The sequence below is a fragment of the Hypanus sabinus genome, chromosome 8 (assembly GCF_030144855.1).
Source record: "Hypanus sabinus isolate sHypSab1 chromosome 8, sHypSab1.hap1, whole genome shotgun sequence".
NCBI lineage: Eukaryota > Metazoa > Chordata > Chondrichthyes > Myliobatiformes > Dasyatidae > Hypanus > Hypanus sabinus.
The window spans coordinates 166,797,362-166,811,053 of record NC_082713.1 but is presented as its reverse complement, the minus strand read 5'-3'; the positions used below and the strand labels follow the sequence as shown (position 1 = coordinate 166,811,053).

Genomic DNA, 13,692 nt, shown 5'->3' with positions numbered 1-13,692 from the left:
ACTGACCAATTATTTCCCAAAGCAACAGGGAGCCGCAGCACAGATGTAAAAGAGCCACATGTGGCTCCGGAGCCGCGGGTTGCCGACCCCCGGTCTAGAGGAATGGAATCCCCAGTTATTTATTACTGCAGGACTTCTTTCTTTTTAGTCATCTACCTTCCAGTCATTATTATAGTACATGGTCCGAGCCAAGGTACCTAATGTCTGAAATGGGCTGAGGGAAAATGTGTTAGTCAGTACTCTTTGAGATCAATGGAGACAGGCTGATTTTGGGTGTCAGAGGTGATGAGTTGGGGTGGAGGGGACAATAACCAATGGTAGTCACTGGCCTAGGCTGGTGAGCGGGAAGATGGGTGGGAAGGGGGTTTAGTGTGCTGGCAATGGAAGCAGAGAGCCCAGTTGGATGTTTGCAGAGTAATTTGTTGGACTTTGTAGATATACTGTAGTTTCTCTTGGTTCACAACCCAGAATTGGCCTCTCTTCCCTCCTTTCAGCAGTAGATTTCCCCGAAGTAGATTTGTAACTTGGGTTATTATTGTCAAATCTTCTGAGATACATTGAAAATAATTGCCATCCATACAGATCATTTCATCACAACAGTGTATTGAGGTAATACAAGGGGAAACAATAACAGAATTCAGGACTGAGCATTACAATTACAGAGCGTGTCCAGACAGATAACAAGATGCAAGATCACAATGAAGTCAATTGTGAGGTCAGGAGTCCATCTTATCGTATAAGAGATCTGTAAATAGTCTTAGAACACACAGATAGAAGCTGTCCTTGAGCCTGATGGGATGTGATTTCATGTTTTTGTATCTCTTAGCGATGGGAGGAGGGGGAAGAGAGGATATCCAGGATGGGAGGCGGCTCTGATTCTGTTAGCTGCTTTAAGGAGGCAGCAAGTGATGTAGAGAGAGTCCATGGAGGACACTATGAAATGATTATTATAATATTTAAATTAATAACACAAGCAAATCGGCTGTCCAAAATGTGTGTAGTCTTTGCTCAAACCAAAAGTGAATTAATTTGAATCAATGAGCATTCCAATTCAGAATCAGGTTTAATATCACCGGCATGTCGTGAAATTTGTTGTCTTTGCGTCAGCAATACAATGCAATATATATAACATAGTTAATTTAAATAAGCAGTGCAAAAATAGACATAAAAAAGTTGTGAGGCAGTGTTCCTGGGTTCAACGCCCATTCAGAAATCCAATAGCAAAGGAGAAGAAGCTGTTCATGAATTGTTGAGCATGTGTCTTCAGGCTTCTGTACCTCCTTTCTGATGGTAGCAATGACAACAAGGCATGACATGAGAATCTGAAATTTCTTTGGGTTAAAACATCTGACTAAATATTATCCCAGTGATTTTTTATGAGTTAAGATATACTTCAGTGATTAACACAAATATCAATTTGCAATTCAAAATCGGGATCTATATCTGAATGTTAAGACATGTTGAAAGATAGATCCGTTGTTATGCTTCTGACTTGGGAATGATTTACATTATGTTTCTAATCCAGTATAAAATTTCACAACACTGTCGTGTGTCGCAATGGCTGTTCCGCAATAGTTGACACTGGAACCTCTTTGATAGCTGGTCCCTACTTGGAAATAAAAGAAATGGTTCATAATTTTGCTGACTTACAGGTTGGCATGGGCGAGGTATGAATTTTAACTTGTTTGTTGCTGAGCTGATCCTAAACTTTTATACGCTGCAGCAATCAATAGTTTCTTGCTTAATTCTATCTACTGATGCAAATAATTCTTTGACCACATTTTAAAGTACAGCGGACATAATCATCCATAAATTTGATGTTGAAACCTTCCGGAGATTTATAAGCAGAATTCTGATGATGAGTTATAAAATTATTCATTATTTCTGGGAGCATGGTTTATGCATTGTGAGTAAAGGATCTGTGGAATCTCCTTAAAATCCACAGTGAATAGTGATTTTGCACAGTATAATCAGAATTATTTACCAGTTTTCTGAGTTTATTGAGCAAATTAAAGTGATACAAAACTTTGAATATCATATTTCTGTTTGATGTTGGGGTGTTCGCTGAGCTTGGCAATTAGTTTGCTAACGTTTCATTACTAATTGAGGTGACATCCTCAGTGAGCAGTTGTTGGTGTTTCTCTCTGGGAATGCTTGCGTTCATATGGCCCCTCCCCCTTCGTTTTCCTGAGTCCTGATTGGCTGCACCTTCAGTTGATCTTAGGATTCTATTTGTTCACACTTCTTTGGTCAATTAGGGGTTCATAGATGGTGCCTATTTTGATGTGTCCATTTACAGAGTTATCAGAATAAAATCATGGTTGTAAAAATTCTCATGCCTGCTTTGTGTTTGCCAGGCAATAGATTTCAAAGATCAACCAAAGGGGTAGCTGATCAGGACCGAGGCAAGTGAACAGGGGGTTATATAAACACGGGCACTCCCGGAGAGGAGCGCCAACAACTGTGCACTGAGGATGTCACCTGGACTGGTGATGAAATGTCTGCAGTCAATTGCCAAACTCAGTGAACACGCAACATCCAACAGATTTTACATCTATTGGAAATCCAGAGCAACAAACACAAATGCTGGAGGAACTCAGCAGGTGAGGCAGCATCTCTATAGAGAGGAATAAACAGTCAACGAAGAGTCTTGGTCCAAAGCATCAACTATTTATTTTTCTCAATTAATTCAGTAATCAGTCCTGCTGAAGGGTTTTGGCCCAAAATGTCAACTGTACTCTTTCCCTGGATGCTGCCTGGCCTGCTGAGTTCCTCCAGCATTTTGTGTGTTTTGCTTGGATTTCCAGCATCTGCCGATGTTCTGTTGTTTATAATTCAGTAATCTTGTCTGATTTTAGCACAGTGCCATTTCTTTTCCCTTGCAACCCCTTCACCAATCAACCATTCCATTGGGAAAGTCATCTCTGACCCTAGAAGACAATCGAACAATAAATATGTGACTTAATCGTCAGTGACCTCATTTATCTCCCGTTTGGGTCAGTTACTCTTGGAAACCTCAGGACTCACACCATCAGGTTCAAGAACAGTTACTACCTCTCAACCATCAGGCACTTGCCTTGTCACTGAAATGTTCCCACGACCAAAGATCTCACTTTAAGGACTCTTTATCTCATTATCTCATGTTCTTGTTATTTATTGCTATTTATTTATATTTGCATTTGCACACTCTGTTGTCTTCTGCACTCTGGTTGATCTTTCATTGATCCCATTATAGTTACTATTCTGTAGATTTATTGAGTATACCCACTATATCATCAATCTCAGGGTTGTATATGCACTTCGATAATAACATTAACTTTGAACTGTTGTGTTTGCAGGGAATTGTAGACATCCTGTGCCTGTAAAATATTCCCAAGATCAATAATTCCTTTGCAAAAAATGTACTTCCTAGCATCTACCAGATCCATTGTTAAACATATATGACCCACTTACCAACACGGATAGGGGAATTGTAGAATTACTTTAGAAAATAACATGAACCCTCTTTCATCCATAACTTCTTTCTTCATTACCAGTTTTTAGTAGAATGCAAAAAAACACTGAGTTTGCCAAATGTGACATTTACGATTGAAGGTGTGGAATACACATTGCAAGCTGAAGATTATATTAAAAAGGTACTGTTTAATCTGAATTTGTACGCATTTTCCTGTAAAGAATAAATAAACATTTTTTGAATAACTCAATTCACAATTTTATACTTTCCTTTCACCAGCTTGATAGAAGAAACTTAATGTGCCTGTATGGATTCCAAGCTACGAATGTATATACTTCTAATGACTCACAATGGATTCTGGGAGATGTTTTTCTCGCAAAATTCTACACCATTTTTGATCGGGGACATGATAGAGTGGGATTTGCTAAATCTCGTCAGTACTGAAGACCTGTGGGAATGTAGAAGACTGAAGCATAAGAAGTGAACTGTTCCTATTTAAATATCTACAAAATGGTGCTTAATGTTTCAGTAATATTCAGTGTTACAGACAACTGGAAAATTAACAGTTCTATTTCACTGAAATAAAAGTAATCAATTCCAACTCTGATGCCTTCAGCAATTACATTCTGTAATATTGATTTCAATAAAGAACTTGCGAATGTTGAGGATAGAAGTTAAAATCTTTGCTTTATTGAGGTGATGAACGGTTGAGTCTCTCAGTGTGGGGGTCATGGGCCCTGTGGTCCTCAGTGACTTGCTGTAGAGCGTTGGGCTTCTCACTTTCTTGAGCACCTATATTTACTAATTGTTGTCTGAGCTAGAGCTGTTAAGCCCTTGTGCTGTCTGTTTATTCTTGTTGATTTAATTGTGCCTGACATAGTTTTCCCATCTTTTATGATTATTTAAAGGGAACTCTCATTTAGTGCATTTGTGGAGAAAGATTTGTCTCACAGCGTCTCTCGGTTGTGCCACCAATGCTCTGTTGGTATTCCTATATAGAGCCTCCTGTTCCCGTCTCTTCATGAGGAATCCGCTGTTCCTCATCACCTTGGTCGAGTTGTTGCCAGTGCTCATGTGACAAAGCCTGCAATTCCTCTGTACCTGGGTTTGGTCCTGCCAATGACCACTGTTACGAACCCTGTAACTGGGTCACTTACCAGCAAAGATCGAAAGGTCCGTTGAAGTCTGATGGTACTATTTTTAAAAGTCTTTATTTATAAAAGGGCACCAAAATAAGATTACTACAGACATTCAGATAATATACGTCATCAATACTCAATCTAAAAACGCGGGTATAATAATAATCATCAATAAGCAATAGCTCTATCGTTTGTCTAGGGGATATTGTATTGTCCGATGGAAAGATGAAAGTCACTGTCCTTTCAAGCTGCAGCTCTTTGGGTTTAAGAGAGACGGTTTTAAACTTGCCCGGGTCTTTTATGAGGCCAATCCATTGAGTCGGGGGAGTTGGTTCCCCGTTGTTAGTTCCAAGTCATTTTCCATGGTACCAGCCACCAGCCCCCAGGCAAGGGAACTGAATGCACGTGGCTTCCTTCAAATGGCTTCCCGTGATTACGGGATCGCTAGCGTTTCTTCTGGTGCGTCTGAGGGGTTGTTCCTACAGCCCCTCTTTTATTCTGACTCGCAGGGTCATAGATGTCAATCAGGTTGGGGGTGATGCAATCTCTCCCTCAACCAGCCCACTTTGCCTGAGGGCATTCATGTAGCAGAGCATCTCAATCCACAAATCTGTCTCCAAGAGACAATGGCCATGTCCCGTAGCGTTACATCGCTATGGGGGTTGGGGTGGGAGAAATGTGACAAACTGCATGTCTCCCCCTCATGTCTTGGGCCCCCTGTTTGACTCAACCCAACAGTGATCTGGCGATTCTCACAAAGGAGGGGGCTACAGACGTAACTCCTCCTTTCTTCAGGGTGTTTTTTACCATTGGAAAAAACCGAATTCATACAGAGTCTTACAGGGTGTTAGAATCTAACACAACACCAAAGTTTTTTTTCTACAGAGTAATACAGTTATACATTCAATTCAGTATCTAAACAGTTAACAATTTCAGTGTCACTTTCTTTAATATCTTAACATCTTGTACCGTACTAACGTCTTGTAGCATCAGACTTCAATTTAATAACCACCTATTTTATTATTTTTTTTTCAGCAACTAAACTAAGGAGGTGTGCTCCCAGCCTACGTGCATCTACAAAAGTTTATGTAAATACTAGTCTTTCGGTCGTTTTCAAACTGAACAGGCAGGCTTCCAAGGGAGTTGTCTTTATTATTCACAGGCTTTGTCAAAATCCCATACAACTGGCTTTGCTATTTAAAAATGACGTCCCCCTTAACCGTCGCCTCTTTTCCGGGGAATTTGAGTAAGGTGGTGAGATAAACCCTTGCCCACCTGAATTATTTTATCATCACCGTGTCCCAAACTTAGCCCATCTTCTGAATTTCCACCCACCTCTGTAATTTTACACAGGTGGCTAACCCTCTCATCAGGCCCCTTCAGACTGCATGGTTTCAGTTTGACTTCCTTGCTCAAGCAGCATTTCAAATTCTGCCCTTTTACACCACACGCTGGAATAACAATAGTGTGGGGGGGGGGGGGCCTGTCATGTTCCGGCTTAATCTGTAAGCGATCTGCAGGGCTAAAAATTTCTTCATTCGATTTGGGAACTACAGATTTCCTGTTTCCTTCAATGATAATTCTTATCTCTCCATTCTTAAACTCTGCATTAACTTTGAACACACCTTCGAGCACAAGCACCTGGGAACTCTCACTTCCCACTGTTACCATGGTTAACCCTTTTCCCACTGAACCAAGTCTATCTGACCCACAAGGACGGCCGTCCCGTTCCACTGAATCAAATACCTCAGACTTCTTCTGAACTCCGTTACTAGGTTCAGTACCACGTGCGTCCTCATCTTGGACTCACTCATATGGGACATTGGCCTCTTCCAGGCTTTCAATACCCGTACCTGGTCCAAATTCTAAATTCCCCTGATTCTCCCTGCTACTCTCTGGGCAACTCCCTTCCGGAGTAAACTCAACCCTGCGGTCTGAAACAACCTCATTTGCCAACCCAGCAGACTTCTTCGAGGTAATGGCATCCTTCTCCTTTAGGACTGCCCTCATTTCATTATCGGGAACACCTTTAGAATTTTCAACTTCTTCAAACAGTTCTGCCAAACCAGACAGATCATCCCTGTCCAACTCTGGACCTCTTAACCGCTCTATCGGTTCCTCATCTTTATTTCTGGCCTCTAGGACCTTTCTCCTCGCTAAGGGCAGATCTACCTCCGCTTCCTTACCCTCTTTTACTTAACTACTCTTCGTTTTACCACCCTCTAAACCCTCGTGGTACGAGGTCGGTAGAAACGTCTCGGCCAAATCAAAACTGGCCAGATTTAAACTGCTCTCATTCTCAGCTGCCTTTCTCGACAGGCTGCGAGTGACCGCGCATGCGGGGTAGATCTGGGACTCTAGGGGCGGGGCCACCGCACTCACCGGTCGGCTGGCCATCGTCATGGCTGCCCAAACCTTACCACCTGCTAAATCGTTACTGAGAAGGACGTCCGCGTCCTTCCTCGGGAATTCTGATCGCACCCCTATTTCAACTGGTCCAGATACCAGCTCACAATCCATAATGACCTTATGTAAGGACACCATTTCAGTTCCTTTATTTATCCCCTTTACAGCTACCATTCTCGTCTTTTGACCAAACTCTAGTACCTTACTGCTGATCAACGACAGCTCAACCCCAGTGTCTTTCCAGATCCGTACGGGAACTGGTGTGTCTCCCTCCCTCACAGACACAGTTCCATGTGACAGACAAGTCTCCAACCCTTCTTGTACTCTGTCTACCCGGGGCTCTCTTGTCGATCTACTGATTACCACGGCACATCTGATAGGGACTGCTGCTGTCCCTTTTCCTGTCTCTTTCCTTGGAGCAAAGCACCGAGATGCAATATGTCCCACTTTTCCACAATTAAAACAGGTCAAGCCCGGAAATCTCTGGCCGTCTGGCCTTTCCCCCTCGACCTTACCACTAGCTCCCAGCGGGACCTCTGCCTCAGGCGGCGGACTTTCTCGATCGTTCCCACGGTCTCTCTGAGTACTTTTATTCGAGGAAAACTTTGTCTTGTGGGTTAGGGCATATTCATCTGCGAACCTAGCAAATTCTGAGATGGACTTATCCGGCTTCTCATTCAGATACGTCCGGATATCCTCTGAAACACACCCTTTAAATTCCTCAATCAGAATTAACTCCGTGAGACGCTCATAATCTTCTCCCACTCGCTCTGCGGTGCACCACCGGTCCAAGAGCACACACTTCTCATAGGCAAACTCGGTATGCGTCTGATTCCACCCTTTCTTTAAACTTCTAAACTTTTGTCTATAAGCCTCAGGTACTAGCTCATAACCCCGGAGAATGGCCGCCTTTACTTTGTCATAACTCTCCTCCTCTCCCTCCTCCATGGCCAAAGTTGTATCTGCCCGCTGTGCCTTTCCCTTTAACACACTTCGTAACAGCGCCACCCACTGACCTTTGGGCCACTTCTGATTCACTGCCACCTTTTCAAAAAGCAAGAAGTAACTATCGACGTCCATTTCCTCAAACAGAGGTACTAGCCTCAATTCTCGACTAACATTGAAACGCTCCTCTCGGACTGACCCCTGACCGCGTTGCTCTTGCTTTAACTTCTCCATCTCCAAGTCATGTTTCCTCTGTCTCTCTGCCTCCCTCTCCTTCTCGGCCCTTTCCTTCTCCTTCTCAGCTGCTTCCAGCTTTTTTAACTGAAGTTCATGCTCTCTTTGCTTCTCAGCTCTTTACTGCTCCCTTTTCACCTCTAACGCCCTTAGCTGGAGCTCCTGATCCCGTTTCACCTCTAACTCCTTTAGCTGGAGCGCATGCTCCCTTTGTTTGTCGGCCCTTTCTCTCTCTCTCTCTCTCTTTCTTGGCTCTTTCGCTCTCTCTCTCTTTCTGGGCTGCCTCCAGCTGCTTAAACTTAATTTCATGTTCCAACCTTAATTTCTCCAACTCTAACTGAGCCATCCCACTAGCTGGTACTTTTTCAGGGATATTTTCCAATAACTCAGCTGCAAACACATTCTTCTCGATGTAATACTGAGTTATGGCCCTTCGCACCTCCTGCTTTTTCATTGACGACCTCACCTCTGCGAGGTTTAACCCCTTCACCAAATTTACCAAGTCTGATTTGGTGGCCTCTAGCGCCTCCAGAGTCGGGTTTTCTATAAATTCATCTACGTCCATCTTTTCTGGCTTCCCGTCTGGCTACCTGCGTACCAGATCCAAGTTTGGACTTACAAGCCCGATTCACTGGCTCCCCAATTTAGCTTCAAATCCCGGACGAGCCCCCAATTTTTGTTACGAACCTCGTAACTGGGTCACTTACCAGCAAAGATCGAGAGGTCCGTTGAAGTCTGATGGTACTATTTTTAAAAGTCTTTATTTATAAAGGGGCACAAAAATAAGATTAATACAGACATTCAGATAATATACGTCATCAATACTCAATCTAAAAACGTGGGTATAATAATAATCATCAATAAGCAATAGCTCTATCGTTTGTCTAGGGGATATTGTATTGTCCGATGGAAAGATGAAAGTCACTGTCCTTTCAAGCTGCAGCTCTTTGGGTTTAAGAGAGACGGTTTTAAACTTGCCCGGGTCTTTTATGAGGCCAATCCATTGAGTCGGGGGAGTTGGTTCCCCGTTGTTAGTTCCAAGTCATTTTCCATGGTACCAGCCACCAGCCCCCAGGCAAGGGAACTGAATGCACGTGGCTTCCTTCAAATGGCTTCCCGTGATTACGGGATCGCTAGCGTTTCTTCTGGTGCGTCTGAGGGGTTGTTCCTACAGCCCCTCTTTTATTCTGACTCGCAGGGTCATAGATGTCAATCAGGTTGGGGGTGATGCAATCTCTCCCTCAACCAGCCCACTTTGCCTGAGGGCATTCACGTAGCAGAGCATCTCAATCCACAAATCTGTCTCCAAGAGACAATGGACATGTCCCATAGCGTTACATTGCTATGGGGGTGGGGGGGGGGGAGAAATGTGACATCCTGCACGTTTCCCCCTCATGTCTTGGGTCCCCCATTTGACTCAACCCAACAGTGATCTGGCGATTCTCACAAAGGAGGGGGCTACGGACGTAACACCACCGTGTCAGAGCCATGTTCCTAAGGTAGAAGTAATGGGACAACGAAGGCAATAAAACCCATTTAAATAAACATTCATGATGGAAAATGTGGATAGGACAGGGTGTGTGTGTGTGTGGGGGGGGGTCATTTCTATTGTTGACGTGATAGAATCAGGATTAATTCCAAACGGTTTAAATAACCATTTATGATGGAAAAAGCAGGGAATATTTCCATTGTTGACATGATAGAATCAGGATTAATTCCTATCATACTCAGCAAGATAGGTGACCACTTATTTTCAAAAGGCTCCCAATTCTATTGGGAAAGCATGAGCTAAACTGTAAATATACTGCTTGACAAATACCATTAGCATCATATAAGACACTAATATCAAATTTGTGCTTCTTGCCATGAGAAGATTTTTTTTCAGGTTAAGAAAGGCAGCTATGGGGTTTATTTTAGTCAAGGACAAAATTAAATGGGTTGGGTGACTGGTTGAGGTGGTCAGTGAATTTGGAAAATAGGTAACAGAGGGTCCTTGTGATGAACTGGTGGCCATGCTGCAGAGACTCATTCGTTCAGGCTCTGTGTGATTTCTTCTGCCACTGGTCACTGCTGTTGTTTATCAGGCAACCATTAAATTGTCTCTGCAACCAGAATTCTTTTGCCCAACCACACAGATGCAAGAGAAACCATGATATGATTTGAAGAACTGTGATTGAATTCTCTTGGCTAGTACTTATAGCAGAGCATCAGTAAAACAAGGCAGTCATCATTTATTGCTTGTCAGATTTTCCAGCGCATAAGTTAGCCTTAATAATTCAAAGTATTTCTTCAGGTACTTAAACTTACAGAATCTTTTCACAGTGTGCACAACGATATGCATCACTGTTGCTCTATGTTCTTGTGATTTTGTGAGAGGTGACCAGTTCTTGTTGGAATTATAACCCTATGAATCAGAATCAGGTTTAATATCACTGGCATATGTTATGAAATTTGTTGTCTTTACTACAGCAGTACAAAGCAATACATAATAATAAAGACTGTGAATTAAAGTAAAAAAATGTATACTTGCTTTTAACTTTATTTCATAATTTTATCGTTATGTATTGCAATTTATGTATATAATTATTAAATTAACTAAGTAGTGCAAAAAGAAGTAGTGAGGCAGTGTTCATGGGTTCAATGTCCATTCAGAAATTTGATGGCAGAGGGGTAGAAGCTGTTCCTGAATTACTGAGTGTGTGGCTTTAGGCTTCTGTACCTACTTCCTGATGGTAATAGTGATGACAAGGCCTGACCTGGGTGATGTGGGTGGGTGGGTGGTCCTTAATGCTGGATGCTGACTTTTTGAGGCATTACTCCTTGAAGATGTCCTGGATGCTGGGAGGCTAGTGTTCATGATGGAGCTGACGGAGGTCACAACTCTCTGCAGCTTATTTTGATCCTGTGCAGTGCCCACCCCACCCCCATACCAGATGGTGATGCAGCCAGTCAGAATGCTCTCCAAGGTACATCTGTAGAAATTTGTGAATGTCTTTGTTGACATACCAAATCTCATCAAATTTCATTATTCAAACTAGAAATTACATTACGAATAAGCAGCATCAATGGGAATGATGATAAAACAAATCAAAATCTTAAACTAAGACCAAAACAATTTCTCTTATTCTCAGAAAATTCCTTTTCCAATCTCACTTATGTTCCTCTTCCAATCTCCAATCTCACTTCTGCTATTTAAGAAGGGTGGGACACAGCAGAAACAAAACTATAGATCTGTTAGCCTGACATCAGTGGTTGGGAGTTGTTGGAATCAATTGTTAGGGATGAGATTACAGAGTACCTGGAGGCACATGACAAGATAGGCCAAAGCCTGAAAGGAAAATCCTGCCTGACTAACCTACTGCAATTTTTTGAGGAAATTACAAGCAGGGTAGACAAAGGAGATGCAGTAGATGTGGTGTACTTGGATTTTCAGAAGGCCTTTGACAAGGTGCCGCACATGAGACTGCTTTGCAAGATAAAAGCCCATGGAATTATAGAGGAGTTACTAGCATGGGTGGAGCATTGAATGATCAGCAGAAAATAGAGAGTGGGAATAAAGGGATCGTATTCTGGTTGGCTGTCAGTTACCTGTGGAGTTCCACATGGGTCAGTGTTGGGATCACTGCTTTTACAATGTATGTCAATGATTTGGACTATGGGATTAATGGATTTGTGGCTAAATTTGCTGATGATACAAAGATAGGTGGAGGAGTGGGTAGTGATAAGGAAACAGAGAGCCTGCAGGGAGACTTAGATAGTTTAGGGGATGGGTAAGGAAGTGGCAAATGAAATACAATGTTGGAAAGTGTATGGTCGTGCACTTTGCTGGATGAAATAAATGGGAAGACTGTTATTTAGATGGGGAGAGAATTCAAAATGCAGAGATGCAAAGGGACTTGGGAGTCCTTGTGCAGGATACCTTAAAGGTTAACCTCCAGGTTGATTCTGGGATGAAGAAGGGAAATCCAATGTTGGCATTCATTTCTAGAGGTACAGAATATTAGAGCAGGGATGTGATGTTGAGGCTCTGTAAGGCACTTGTGAGACCACATTTGGAGTATTGTGTGCAGTTTTGGGCTCCTTATTTTAGAAAGGATATACTGACATTGGAGAGGGTTCTGAGAAGATTCACAAGAATGATTCCAGGAATGAAAGGTTTACCGTATGAGGAATGTCTGGCAGCTCTTGGGCTGTATTCCCTGGAATTCAGGAGAATGAGGGGGAATCTCATAGAAACATTGTGAATGTTAAAAGGCCAGAACAGATTAGATATGGTAAGGTTATTTCCCATGGTAGGGGGAGTCCAGGACAAGAGGTCACAAATTCAGGATTGAAGGACGTCCATTTAGAACAGTGATGTGGATAAATTACTTTAGTCAGATGGTGGTAATTTAATAGGTGTATTTAAGGCAGAGATAGTTATGTTCTTGATTAGCCAGCGCATCAAAGGGTATGGGGAGAAGGCAGGGGAGTGGGGATGACTGGAAGAATTGGATCAGCCCATGATTGAATGGTGGAGCAGATTCGATGGGCTGAATTGTCTCCTGTTTCTTATGGTCTTGTGGTTACCAGGTTCTACACAAACACCCACAGTCCTCGATGCACACATCATATCATTACCTCTTTTAGACCACAGAACATAGAAGAGAACAGCTCAGGAACAGGCCATTCAGCCCACAATGTTGTACTGAACCAGCTAAAAATCAAATCCGAAACATCCACACACAATACCTCCTACCTACACAATGTCCATATCCCTCTGTCTTCCTTATATCCATGTGCCTATCCAAACATCTCTTAAAAGCCTCTAATGTATTTGCCTCTACCCCATACCCGGCAGCTCATTCCAGGCATCCAAAACTCACCCCTCGCATCCCCTTTGAACCTACCCTCACCTACCCTGGGAAAAAGATATTCTATCTATGCCTCTCATAACCTTGTAACCCTCCATCAGATCTCCCCTCTGCCTCCCATACTGCAGAGGAAACAACCCAACTTTATCCAGCCTCTCATTATAGTACCTGCCCTCTAAGCCAGACAGCATCCTGGTAAACCTCTGCAGCACCCTCTCCAAAGCCTCAACATCCTTCCAACAGTGGGGCAACCAGAACTGTATGCAATATTCCAGATGTGTCCTAACCAGCCTTTAATAAAGTTGCAACATAACTGCTTGACTTTAGAATTCAATGTCTTGACTACTAAAAGCAAGCATTCCATAAGCCTTCTTACCCACCTTATTGACCTGTGTAGCCACTTTCAAGGAGCTATGAACTTGGATCCCAATATTTGTTTGCTCAGCAACAGTGATAAGGACCTTGCCCTAAACGGTGTACTGTAATCCTTGTATTTGCCCTACTGAAGTGCAACACCTCACATTTATCTAGATTAAGCTCCATCTGCTATTTCTCAGTCCATCCCTTCAACTGGTCTATATTGTGCTGTGTTCTTTGCCAGTCCTCTACATTATCCACAACTCCACCAATCTTGGTATCATCCCCAAACTTACTAATCGCA

The 13,692-nt window shown here is 42.7% G+C and overlaps 1 protein-coding gene across 1 annotated transcript in view; it reads left to right on the top strand.

The window, feature by feature from the left end:
- The window catches only part of LOC132397851 (cathepsin E-like), a gene marked incomplete at its 5' end in the record, with an annotated part of 36,999 nt that extends 33,065 nt beyond the window's left edge, over positions 1–3,934 (top strand). Inside the window, 3 exons of the mRNA XM_059976601.1 lie at positions 1,526–1,667; positions 3,537–3,635; positions 3,734–3,934. Of these exons, the coding sequence (XP_059832584.1) occupies positions 1,526–1,667; positions 3,537–3,635; positions 3,734–3,898 (406 nt within the window). The remainder of the gene's footprint in view (positions 1–1,525; positions 1,668–3,536; positions 3,636–3,733) is intronic.
- Between the last annotated feature and the right edge of the window lie 9,758 nt (positions 3,935–13,692).